The sequence below is a fragment of the Coturnix japonica genome, chromosome 17 (genome assembly GCF_054131305.1).
Source record: "Coturnix japonica strain WE chromosome 17, WE-NBRP24, whole genome shotgun sequence".
In the NCBI taxonomy this organism is placed as follows: Eukaryota; Metazoa; Chordata; class Aves; order Galliformes; family Phasianidae; genus Coturnix; species Coturnix japonica.
The window spans coordinates 497979-509684 of NC_140679.1; the positions used below are offsets into that span (position 1 = coordinate 497979).

The following is an 11706-nucleotide window of genomic DNA, read 5'->3' on the forward strand; positions in this document are numbered from 1 at the left end:
ATGGGGCAGGGGTGTTTATGGGGTGGTTATGGGGCAGGGGGGGGTTATGGGGTGGTTATGGGGCAGGGGGGGGTTATGGGGTGGTTATGGGGCAGGGGGGTGGTTATGGGGCAGGGGGGGTTATGGGGTGGTTATGGGGCAGGGGGGGGGTTATGGGGTGGTTATGGGGCAGGGGGGGGGTTATGGGGTGGTTATGGGGCAGGGGGGGGGTTATGGGGCAGGGGGGTTATGGGGTGGTTATGGGGCAGGGGGGGGTTATGGGGTGGTTATGGGGCAGGGGGGGGGGTTATGGGGTGGTTATGGGGCAGGGGGGGGGGTTATGGGGTGGTTATGGGGCAGGGGGGTGGTTATGGGGCAGGGGTTGGTTATGGGGCAGGGGGGGGGTTATGGGGTGGTTATGGGGCAGGGGGGGGGTTATGGGGCAGGGGGGTTATGGGGTGGTTATGGGGCGGGGGGGGTTATGGGGTGGTTATGGGGCAGGGGGGGGGTTATGGGGTGGTTATGGGGCAGGGGGGTTATGGGGTGGTTATGGGGCGGGGGGGGTTATGGGGTGGTTATGGGGCAGGGGGGGGGTTATGGGGTGGTTATGGGGCAGGGGGGGGGTTATGGGGCAGGGGGTGGTTATGGGGCAGGGGGGTTTATGGGGTGGTTATGGGGCAGGGTGGTTATGGGGTGGTTATGGGGCAGGGGGGGGGGTTATGGGGCAGGGGGGGGGTTATGGGGTGGTTATGGGGCAGGGGGGGGGTTATGGGGCAGGGGGGTTTATGGGGTGGTTATGGGGCGGGGGGGTTATGGGGTGGTTATGGGGCAGGGGGGGGTTATGGGGTGGTTATGGGGCAGGGGGGGGTTATGGGGGGGTTATGGGGCAGGGGGTTTATGGGGTGGTTATGGGGCAGGGGGGTGGTTATGGGGCAGGGGGGTGGTTATGGGGCAGGGGGGGGGTTATGGGGTGGTTATGGGGCAGGGGGGTTTATGGGGTGGTTATGGGGCAGGGGGGGGTTATGGGGCAGGGGGTGGTTATGGGGCAGGGGGGGGTTATGGGGCAGGGGGGGGGTTATGGGGCAGGGGGTGGTTATGGGGTGGTTATGGGGCAGGGGGGGGGTTATGGGGTGGTTATGGGGCAGGGGGTGGTTATGGGGCAGGGGGGGGTTTATGGGGTGGTTATGGGGCAGGGGGGTTTATGGGGTGGTTATGGGGCAGGGGGGGGTTATGGGGTGGTTATGGGGCAGGGGGGGGGTTATGGGGTGGTTATGGGGCAGGGGGGGGTTTATGGGGTGGTTATGGGGCAGGGGGGTTTATGGGGTGGTTATGGGGCAGGGGGGTTTATGGGGTGGTTATGGGGCAGGGGGGTTATGGGGTGGTTATGGGGCAGGGGGGGGGTTATGGGGTGGTTATGGGGCAGGGGGTGGTTATGGGGTGGTTATGGGGCGGGGGGGGTTATGGGGTGGTTATGGGGCAGGGGGGTTTATGGGGTGGTTATGGGGCAGGGGGGTTTATGGGGTGGTTATGGGGCAGGGGGGTTATGGGGTGGTTATGGGGCAGGGGGGGGTTATGGGGTGGTTATGGGGCAGGGGGGTTATGGGGTGGTTATGGGGCAGGGGGGTTTATGGGGTGGTTATGGGGCAGGGGGGATGGTTATGGGGCAGGGGGGTTGGTGGTTATGGGTTGGCTATGGGGCGGGAGGGGGTGGTTGTGGGGCAGGGTGGGGGTGGTTATGGGCTGGTTATGGGGTGGATGTGGGGCGGATATGGGGTGGATGTGGGGTGGATATGGGGCAGGGGGTGGATATGGGGTGGGTATGGGGTGGATATGGGGTGGGTATGGGGCAGGGGGGTTGGTGGTTATGGGGTGGATGTGGGGTGGATATGGGGCAGGGGGTGGATGTGGGGTGGATGTGGGGTGGATATGGGGTGGATATGGGGTGGTTATGGGGTGGGTATGGGGTTATGGGGTGGATATGGGGCAGGGGGTGGATGTGGGGTGGATGTGGGGCGGATATGGGGTGGATGTGGGGTGGATATGGGGTGGTTATGGGGTGGGTATGGGGTTATGGGGTGGATGTGGGGCGGTTATGGGGTGGGTGTGGGGTGGTTATGGGGTGGATGTGGGGCAGGGGTGGTTATGGGGTGGATGTGGGGTGGTTATGGGGTGGATGTGGGGTGGTTATGGGGTGGATGTGGGGCGGGGGTTGGATGTGGGGTGGATATGGGGTGGATGTGGGGTGGTTATGGGGCAGGGGGGGTGGTTATGGGGTGGATGTGGGGCAGGTGTGGGGCAGTGGGGGTGGTTGTGGGGCTATGGGGCAGCTATGGGGTCTCTATGGGGCAGCTATGGGGTGTCTATAGGGCAGCTGTGGGGTCGCTATGGGGTGGCTATGGGGCAGCTATGGGTCTTAATGGATCTCAGTGGAACTCAGTGGATCTCAATGGAACCCTATGGGGTGTCTATGGGTTATCTATGGGGCAGCTATGGGGTGTCTATGGGGCACCTATGGGATCTCTATGGGGCAGCTATGGGGTGTCTATGGGGCAGCTATGGGGTGTCTATGGGTCTCAATGGATCTCAGTGGAACTCAGTGGAACCCTATGGGGTCTCTATGGGGCAGCTATGGGGTCACTATGGGTCTCTATGGGGCAGCTATGGGGTCACTAAGGGGTCCCTATGGGTCTCAATGGAACTCAATGGAACGCTATGGGGTGTCTATGGGGCGGCTATGGTGTATCTATAGGGCAGCTATGGTGTATCTATAGGGCAGCTATGGGGTCACTATGGGTCTCTATGGGGCAGCTATGGGTCTCAATGGATCTCAGTGGAACTCAATGGAACCCTATGGGGTCTCTATGGGGCAGCTATGGGGTGGCTATGGGGTCGCTATGGGGTCTCTAAGGGGTCCCAATGGGTCTCAATGGATCTCAGTGGAACTCAATGGAACCCTATGGGGTGTCTATGGGTTATCTATGGGGCAGCTATGGGGTGTCTATGGGGCAGCTATGGGGTGTCTATGGGGCAGCTATGGGGTGTCTATGGGGCAGCTATGGGGTGTCTATGGGTCTCAATGGATCTCAGTGGAACTCAGTGGAACCCTATGGGGTCTCTATGGGGCAGCTATGGGGTCCCTATGGGTCTCAATGGAACTCAATGGAACGCTATGGGGTGTCTATGGGGCGGCTATGGTGTATCTATAGGGCAGCTATGGTGTATCTATAGGGCAGCTATGGGGTCTCTATGGGGCAGCTATGGGGTCTCTATGGGGCAGCTATGGGGCAGCTATGGGTCTCAATGGATCTCAGTGGAACTCAATGGAACCCTATGGGGTCGCTATGGGGCAGCTATGGGGTGTCTATGGGGTCACTAAGGGGTCCCTATGGGTCTCAATGGAACTCAATGGAACGCTATGGGGTGTCTATGGGGCGGCTATGGTGTATCTATAGGGCAGCTATGGGGTCTCTATGGGGCAGCTATGGGGTCACTATGGGTCTCTATGGGGCAGCTATGGGTCTCAATGGATCTCAGTGGAACTCAATGGAACCCTATGGGGTCGCTATGGGTTATCTATGGGGCAGCTATGGGGTCTCTATGGGGCACCTATGGGATCTCTATGGGGCAGCTATGGGGTGTCTATGGGGCAGCTATGGGGTGTCTATGGGTCTCAATGGATCTCAGTGGAACTCAGTGGAACCCTATGGGGTCTCTATGGGGCAGCTATGGGGTCACTAAGGGGTCCCTATGGGTCTCAATGGAACTCAATGGAACGCTATGGGGTGTCTATGGGGCGGCTATGGGGTCTCTATGGGGCAGCTATGGGGTCTCTATGGGGCAGCTATGGGGTCACTATGGGTCTCTATGGGGCAGCTATGGGGTCACTATGGGTCACTATGGGTCTCTATGGGGCAGCTATGGGTCTCAATGGATCTCAGTGGAACTCAATGGAACCCTATGGGGTCGCTATGGGGCAGCTATGGGGTCGCTATGGGGCAGCTATGGGGTGTCTATGAGGTCCCTATGGGTCTCAATGGATCTCAGTGGAACTCAATGGAACCCTATGGGGTGTCTATGGGTTATCTATGGGGCAGCTATGGGGTCGCTATGGGGCAGCTATGGGGTGTCTATGGGGCAGCTATGGGGTGTCTATGGGGCGCCCCACATGTCGTTGCCCCCCAGGTGTTCTCCCCGACATCGAGGCCTATTTCGGCATCGGGGACGGCAGCTCCGGCCTCCTGCAAACAGGTACAAACTGCCCCACACTTATGGGTCCAGCCCCACACTTATGGGTCCAGCCCCACACTTATGGGTCCAGCCCCACACTTATGGGTCCAGCCCCACACTTATGGGTCCCAGCCCCACACTTATGGGTCCAGCCCCACACTTATGGGTCCTGCCCCACACTTATGGGTCCCAGCCCCACACTTATGGGTCCCAACCCCACACTTATGGGTCCCAGCCCCACACTTATGGGTCCCAGCCCCACACTTATGGGTCCCAGCCCCACACTTATGGGTCCAGCCCCACACTTATGGGTCCAGCCCCACACTTATGGGTCCCAGCCCCACACTTATGGGTCCAGCCCCACACTTATGGGTCCAGCCCCACACTTATAGGTCCCAGCCCCACACTTATGGGTCCAGCCCCACACTTATGGGTCCCAGCCCCACACTTATGGGTCCCACCCCACACTTATGGGTCCCAGCCCCACACTTATGGGTCCCAGCCCCACACTTATGGGTCCAGCCCCACACTTATGGGTCCCAGCCCCACACTTATGGGTCCCAGCCCCACACTTATGGGTCCAGCCCCACACTTATGGGTCCCAGCCCCACACTTATGGGTCCCAGCCCCACACTTATGGGTCCAGCCCCACACTTATGGGTCCCAGCCCCACACTTATGGGTCCCACCCCACACTTATGGGTCCCAGCCCCACACTTATGGGTCCCAGCCCCACACTTATGGGTCCCACCCCACACTTATGGGTCCCAGCCCCACACTTATGGGTCCAGCCCCACACTTATGGGTCCCAGCCCCACACTTATGGGTCCCAGCCCCACACTTATGGGTCCCAGCCCCACACTTATGGGTCCAGCCCCACACTTATGGGTCCCAGCCCCACACTTATGGGTCCCACCCCACACTTATGGGTCCCAGCCCCACACTTATGGGTCCCAGCCCCACACTTATGGGTCCCACCCCACACTTATGGGTCCCAGCCCCACACTTATGGGTCCAGCCCCACACTTATGGGTCCCAGCCCCACACTTATGGGTCCCAGCCCCACACTTATGGGTCCAGCCCCACACTTATGGGTCCAGCCCCACACTTATGGGTCCCAACCCCCACTTATGGGTCCCATCTATGGGTCCTGCCCCACACTTATGGGTCTGACTCACTTGTGGGTCGTGCCCCATAGCGTTCATCGTGAGCTACATGGCGCTGGCTCCCCACTTATGGGTCCAGCCCCACACTTATGATTCTGGCCCCCCATTTATGGGTCCCAGCCCCCCACTTATGGGTCCAGCCCCACACTTATGGGTCCCACTTATGGGTCCAGCCCCCCACCTATGGGTCTGGCCCCACACTTATGGGTCAGGCCCCACACTTATGGGTCTTACTCACTTATGGGTCGTGCCCCATAGCGTTCATTGTGAGCTACATGGCGCTGGCTCCCCACTTATGGGTCCAGCCCCACACTTATGGGTCTGGCCCCACCCCTCCCCACTTATGGGTTTCACTTATGGGTCCTGCCCCCCACTTATGGGTCCAGCCCCACACTTATGGGTCCAGCCCCACACTTATGGGTCCCAGCCCCATACTTATGGGTCCCAACCCCCACTTATGGGTCCCACTTATGGGTCTGGCCCCACACTTATGGGTCTGACTCACTTGTGGGTCATGCCCCATAGCGTTCATCGTGAGCTACATGGCGCTGGCTCCCCACTTATGGGTCCAGCCCCCCATTTATGGGTCCCAGCCCCCCACTTATGGGTCAGGCCCCACACTTATGGGTCTGACTCACTTGTGGGTCATGCCCCATAGCGTTCATTGTGAGCTACATGGCGCTGGCTCCCCACTTATGGGTCCAGCCCCCCACTTATGGGTCTGGCCCCACCCCTCCCCACTTATGGGTTTCACTTATGGGTCCTGCCCCCCACTTATGGGTCCAGCCCCACACTTACGGGTCTGGCCCCACACTTATGGGTCCAGCCCCACACTTATGGGTCTGACTCACTTGTGGGTCGTGCCCCATAGCGTTCATTGTGAGCTACATGGCGCTGGCTCCCCACTTATGGGTCCAGCCCCACACTTATGGGTCTGGCCCCACCCCTCCCCACTTATGGGTTTCACTTATGGGTCCTGCCCCCCACTTATGGGTCCAGCCCCACACTTATGGGTCCCACTTATGGGTCCAGCCCCACACTTATGGGTCACAGCCCCACACTTATGGGTCTGGCCCCCCACTTATGGGTCTGACTCACTTGTGGGTCGTGCCCCATAGCGTTCATCGTGAGCTACATGGCGCTGGCTCCCCTCTTTGGGTTCCTTGGTGATCGTTACAACAGGAAGAGGCTGCTGGCTGTGGGGCTGAGTCTGTGGGTCGGGGTCACCATGGGGAGCAGCTTCGTCACACAGCAGGTATTATGGGGTCTATGGGGTGTCTATGGGGCTCTATGGGGTGTCTATGGGTCTATATGGAGTCTATGGGGCTCTATGGGGCTCTATGGGGCTCTATGGGGTGTCTATGGGTCTATATGGAGTCTATGGGGCTCTATGGGGCTCTATGGGGTGTCTATGGGGCTCTATGGGGTCTATGGGGTGTCTGTGGGGCTCTATGGGGTGTCTATGGGGCTCTATGGGGTGTCTGTGGGGCTCTATGGGGTGTCTATGGGGCTCTATGGGGTGTCTGTGGGGCTCTATGGGGTGTCTATGGGGCTCTATGGGGTCTATGGGGTCTATGGGGTGTCTATGGGGCTCTATGGGGTGTCTATGGGGCTCTATGGGGTGTCTATGGGGTCTATGGGGCTCTGTGGGGTTCTATGGGGTCTCTATGGGTCTCTATGGGTCTCTACGGGGTGTCTATGGGGCTCTATGGGGCTCTATGGGTCTCTATGGGGTGTCTATGGGGCTCTATGGGGCTCTATGGGGCTCTATGGGGTGTCTATGGGGTGTCTATGGGGTCTATGGGGCTCTATGGGGTGTCTATGGGTCTCTATGGGGTCTCTATGGGTCTCTATGGGGTGTCTATGGGGCACTATGGGGCTCTATGGGGTCTCTATGGGTCGCTGTGGGGCTGAGTCTGTGGGTCGGGGTCACCATGGGGAGCAGCTTCGTCACACAGCAGGTACCTATGGGGTCTATGGGGTCTATGGGGTGTCTATGGGCTCTATGGGGTGTCTATGGGGCTCTATGGGGTGTCTATGGGGTGTCTATGGGGCTCTATGGGGTGTCTATGGGGCTCTATGGGGGGTCTATGGGGCTCTGTGGGGTTCTATGAGGCTCTATGGGGCTCTATGGGGTGTCTATGGGGTTCTATGTGGTCTCTGTGGGTCCCTATAGGTCTCTATGGGGTGTCTATGGGGCTCTATGGGGTGTCTATGGGGTCTATGGGGCTCTATGGGGTCTCTATGGGTCGCTGTGGGGCTGAGTCTGTGGGTCGGGGTCACCATGGGGAGCAGCTTCGTCACACAGCAGGTATTAGGGGGTCTATGGGGTGTCTATGGGTCTCTATGGGGTCTATGGGGTCTCTATGGGGTTATATGGGGAGCAATGGGGCCTATGGGGTTCTGTGGGGTGTCTATGGGGCTCTATGGGGTGTCTATGGGGCTCTATGGGGTGTCTATGGGGCTCTGTGGGGTGTCTATGGGGCTCTATGGGGTGTCTATGGGGTCTATGGGGCTCTGTGGGGTTCTATGGGGTCTCTATGGGTCTCTACGGGGTGTCTATGGGGCTCTATGCGGCTCTATGGGGTGTCTATGGGGTTCTATGGGGTCTCTGTGGGTCTCTATGGGGCTCTATGGGGTCTATGGGGTGTCTATGGGGTCTATGGTGCTCTATGGGGTGTCTATGGGGCTCTATGGGGCTCTATGGGGTCTCTATGGGTCGCTGTGGGGCTGAGTCTGTGGGTCGGGGTCACCATGGGGAGCAGCTTCGTCACACAGCAGGTACCTATGGGGTCTATGGGGTCTATGGGGTGTCTATGGGTCTATATGGGGTCTATGGGGCTCTATGGGGTGTCTATGGGGTCTCTATGGGTCTCTATGGGGTCTATGGGGTCTCTGTGGGGCTCAATGGGGTCTCTGTGGGGCTCTATGGGGCTCTATGGGGTCTCTATGGGGCTCTATGGGGTGTCTATGGGGCTCTATGGGGTGTCTATGGGGCTCTATGGGGTGTCTATGGGGCTCTATGGGGTGTCTATGGGGCTCTATGGGGCTCTATGGGGTGTCTATGGGGCTCTATGGGGTCTCTATGGGTCGCTGTGGGGCTGAGTCTGTGGGTCGGGGTCACCATGGGGAGCAGCTTCGTCACACAGCAGGTATTAGGGGGTCTATGGGGTGTCTATGGGTCTATATGGGGTCTATGGGGCTCTATGGGGTGTCTATGGGGTCTCTATGGGTCTCTATGGGGTCTATGGGGTCTCTGTGGGGCTCAATGGGGTCTCTGTGGGGCTCTATGGGGCTCTATGGGGTCTCTATGGGGCTCTATGGGGTGTCTATGGGGCTCTATGGGGTGTCTATGGGGCTCTATGGGGTGTCTATGGGGCTCTATGGGGTGTCTATGGGGCTCTATGGGGTGTCTATGGGGCTCTATGGGGCTCTATGGGGTGTCTATGGGGCTCTATGGGGTGTCTATGGGGCTCTATGGGGTCTCTATGGGTCGCTGTGGGGCTGAGTCTGTGGGTCGGGGTCACCATGGGGAGCAGCTTCGTCACACAGCAGGTATTAGGGGGCTCTATGGGTCTCTATGGGGCTCTATGGGGTGTCTGTGGGTCTATATGGAGTCTATGGGGCTCTATGGGGTGTCTATGGGTCTCTATGGGGTGTCTATGGGGCTCTATGGGGTGTCTATGGGGCACTATGGGGCTCTATGGGGTGTCTATGGGGCTCTATGGGGTGTCTATGGGGCACTGTGGGGCTCTATGGGGTGTCTATGGGGCTCTATGGGGTGTCTATGGGGCTCTATGGGGTGTCTATGGGGCACTATGGGGCTCTATGGGGTGTCTATGGGGCTCTATGGGGTGTCTATGGGGCACTATGGGGCTCTATGGGGTGTCTATGGGGCTCTATGGGGTCTCTATGGGGTGTCAATGGGGCTCTATGGGGTTATATGGGATCTCTATGGGGCTTTGTGGGATCAATGGGGTCTCTATGGGGTTCTGTGGGGCTCTGTGGGTCTCTATAGAGTGTCTATGGGGCTCTATGGGGTGTCTATGGGGCTCTATGGGGTGACTATGGGGCTCTATGGGGCTCTATGGGGTCTCTATGGGTGGCTGTGGGGCTGAGTTTGTGGGTCGGGGTCACCATGGGGAGCAGCTTCGTCACACAGCAGGTATTAGGGGGTCTATGGGGTCTATGGGGTGTCTATGGGTCTATATGGGGTCTATGGGGTGTCTATGGGGCTCTATGGGGTGTCTATGGGGCTCTATGGGGTGTCTATGGGGCACTATGGGGCTCTATGGGGTCTCTATGGGTCGCTGTGGGGCTGAGTCTGTGGGTCGGGGTCACCATGGGGAGCAGCTTCGTCACACAGCAGGTACCTATGGGGTCTATGGGGTCCTATGGGGTGTCTATGGGTCTATATGGGGTCGATGGGGCTCTATGGGGTGTCTGTGGGGCTCTATGGGGTGTCTATGGGGCTCTATGGGGCTCTATGGGGTCTCTATGGGTCGCTGTGGGGCTGAGTCTGTGGGTCGGGGTCACCATGGGGAGCAGCTTCGTCACACAGCAGGTATCTATGGGGTCTATGGGGCTCTATGGGGTGTCTATGGGGCTCTATGGGGTGTCTATAGGGCTCTATGGGGTGTCTATGGGGCACTATGGGGCTCTATGGGGTCTCTATGGGTCGCTGTGGGGCTGAGTCTGTGGGTCGGGGTCACCATGGGGAGCAGCTTCGTCACACAGCAGGTACCTATGGGGTCTATGGGGCTCTATGGGGTGTCTATGGGTCTATATGGGGTCTATGGGGCTCTATGGGGTGTCTATGGGGCTCTATGGGGTGTCAATGGGGCTCTATGGGGTTCGATGGGGTCTCTATGGGGCTTTGTGGGATCAATGGGGTCTCTATGGGGTTCTATGGGGCTCTGTGGGTCTCTAGAGTGTCTATGGGGCTCTATGGGGTGTCTATGGGGCTCTATGGGGTGACTATGGGGCTCTATGGGGCTCTATGGGGTCTCTATGGGTCGCTGTGGGGCTGAGTCTGTGGGTCGGGGTCACCATGGGGAGCAGCTTCGTCACACAGCAGGTATTATGGGGTCTATGGGGTCTATGGGGCTCTATGGGGTGTCTATGGGTCTATATGGACTCTATGGGGCTCTATGGGGTTCTATGGGGTGTCTATGGGGCTCTATAGGGCACTATGGGGTGTCTATGGGGGATCTATGGGGTGTCTATGGGATCAATGGGACTCTATGGGGTTCTATGGGGTCACTATAAGGCTCTATGGGGTGTCTATGGGGCTCTATGGGGCTCTATGGGGCTCTATGGGGTCTCTATGGGTCGCTGTGGGGCTGAGTCTGTGGGTCGGGGTCACCATGGGGAGCAGCTTCGTCACACAGCAGGTATTATGGGGTCTATGGGGTCTATGGGGCTCTATGGGGTGTCTATGGGTCTATATGGACTCTATGGGGCTCTATGGGGTTCTATGGGGTGTCTATGGGGCTCTATAGGGCACTATGGGGTGTCTATGGGGGATCTATGGGGTGTCTATGGGATCAATGGGACTCTATGGGGTTCTATGGGGTCACTATAAGGCTCTATGGGGTGTCTATGGGGCTCTATGGGGCTCTATGGGGCTCTATGGGGTCTCTATGGGTCGCTGTGGGGCTGAGTCTGTGGGTCGGGGTCACCATGGGGAGCAGCTTCGTCACACAGCAGGTATTAGGGGGCTCTATGGGTCTCTATGGGTCTCTATGGGGCTCTATGGGGTGTCTATGGGTCTATATGGAGTCTATGGGGTCTATGGGGTGTCTATGGGTCTATATGGGGTCTATATGGGGTCTATGGGGTGTCTATGGGTCTATATGGGGTCTATGGGGCTCTATGGGGTGTCTATGGGGCTCTATGGGGTGTCTATGGGGCACTATGGGGCTCTATGGGTTCTCTATGGGTCGCTGTGTGGCTGAGTCTGTGGGTCGGGGTCACCATGGGGAGCAGCTTCGTCACACAGCAGGTATTAGGGGGTCTATGGGGTCTATGGGGTGTCTATGGGTCTATATGGGGTCTATGGGGTGTCTATGGGGCTCTATGGGGTGTCTATGGGGCTCTATGGGGTGTCTATGGGGCACTATGGGGCTCTATGGGGTCTCTATGGGTCGCTGTGGGGCTGAGTCTGTGGGTCGGGGTCACCATGGGGAGCAGCTTCGTCACACAGCAGGTACCTATGGGGTCTATGGGGTCCTATGGGGTGTCTATGGGTCTATATGGGGTCGATGGGGCTCTATGGGGTGTCTGTGGGGCTCTATGGGGTGTCTATGGGGCTCTATGGGGTGTCTATAGGGCTC

The 11706-nt window shown here is 58.8% G+C and overlaps 1 protein-coding gene across 1 annotated transcript in view; it reads left to right on the forward strand.

The window, feature by feature from the left end:
• The window catches only part of QPRT (quinolinate phosphoribosyltransferase), a 72050-nt gene extending 66006 nt beyond the window's left edge, over positions 1-6044 (forward strand). Inside the window, exons 5-6 of the mRNA XM_085518220.1 lie at positions 4162-4227; positions 5404-6044. Coding sequence (XP_085374346.1) covers positions 4162-4227; positions 5404-6029 — 692 coding nt within the window. The 3' untranslated portion in view covers positions 6030-6044. The remainder of the gene's footprint in view (positions 1-4161; positions 4228-5403) is intronic.
• The last annotated feature ends 5662 nt before the right edge of the window (positions 6045-11706 follow it).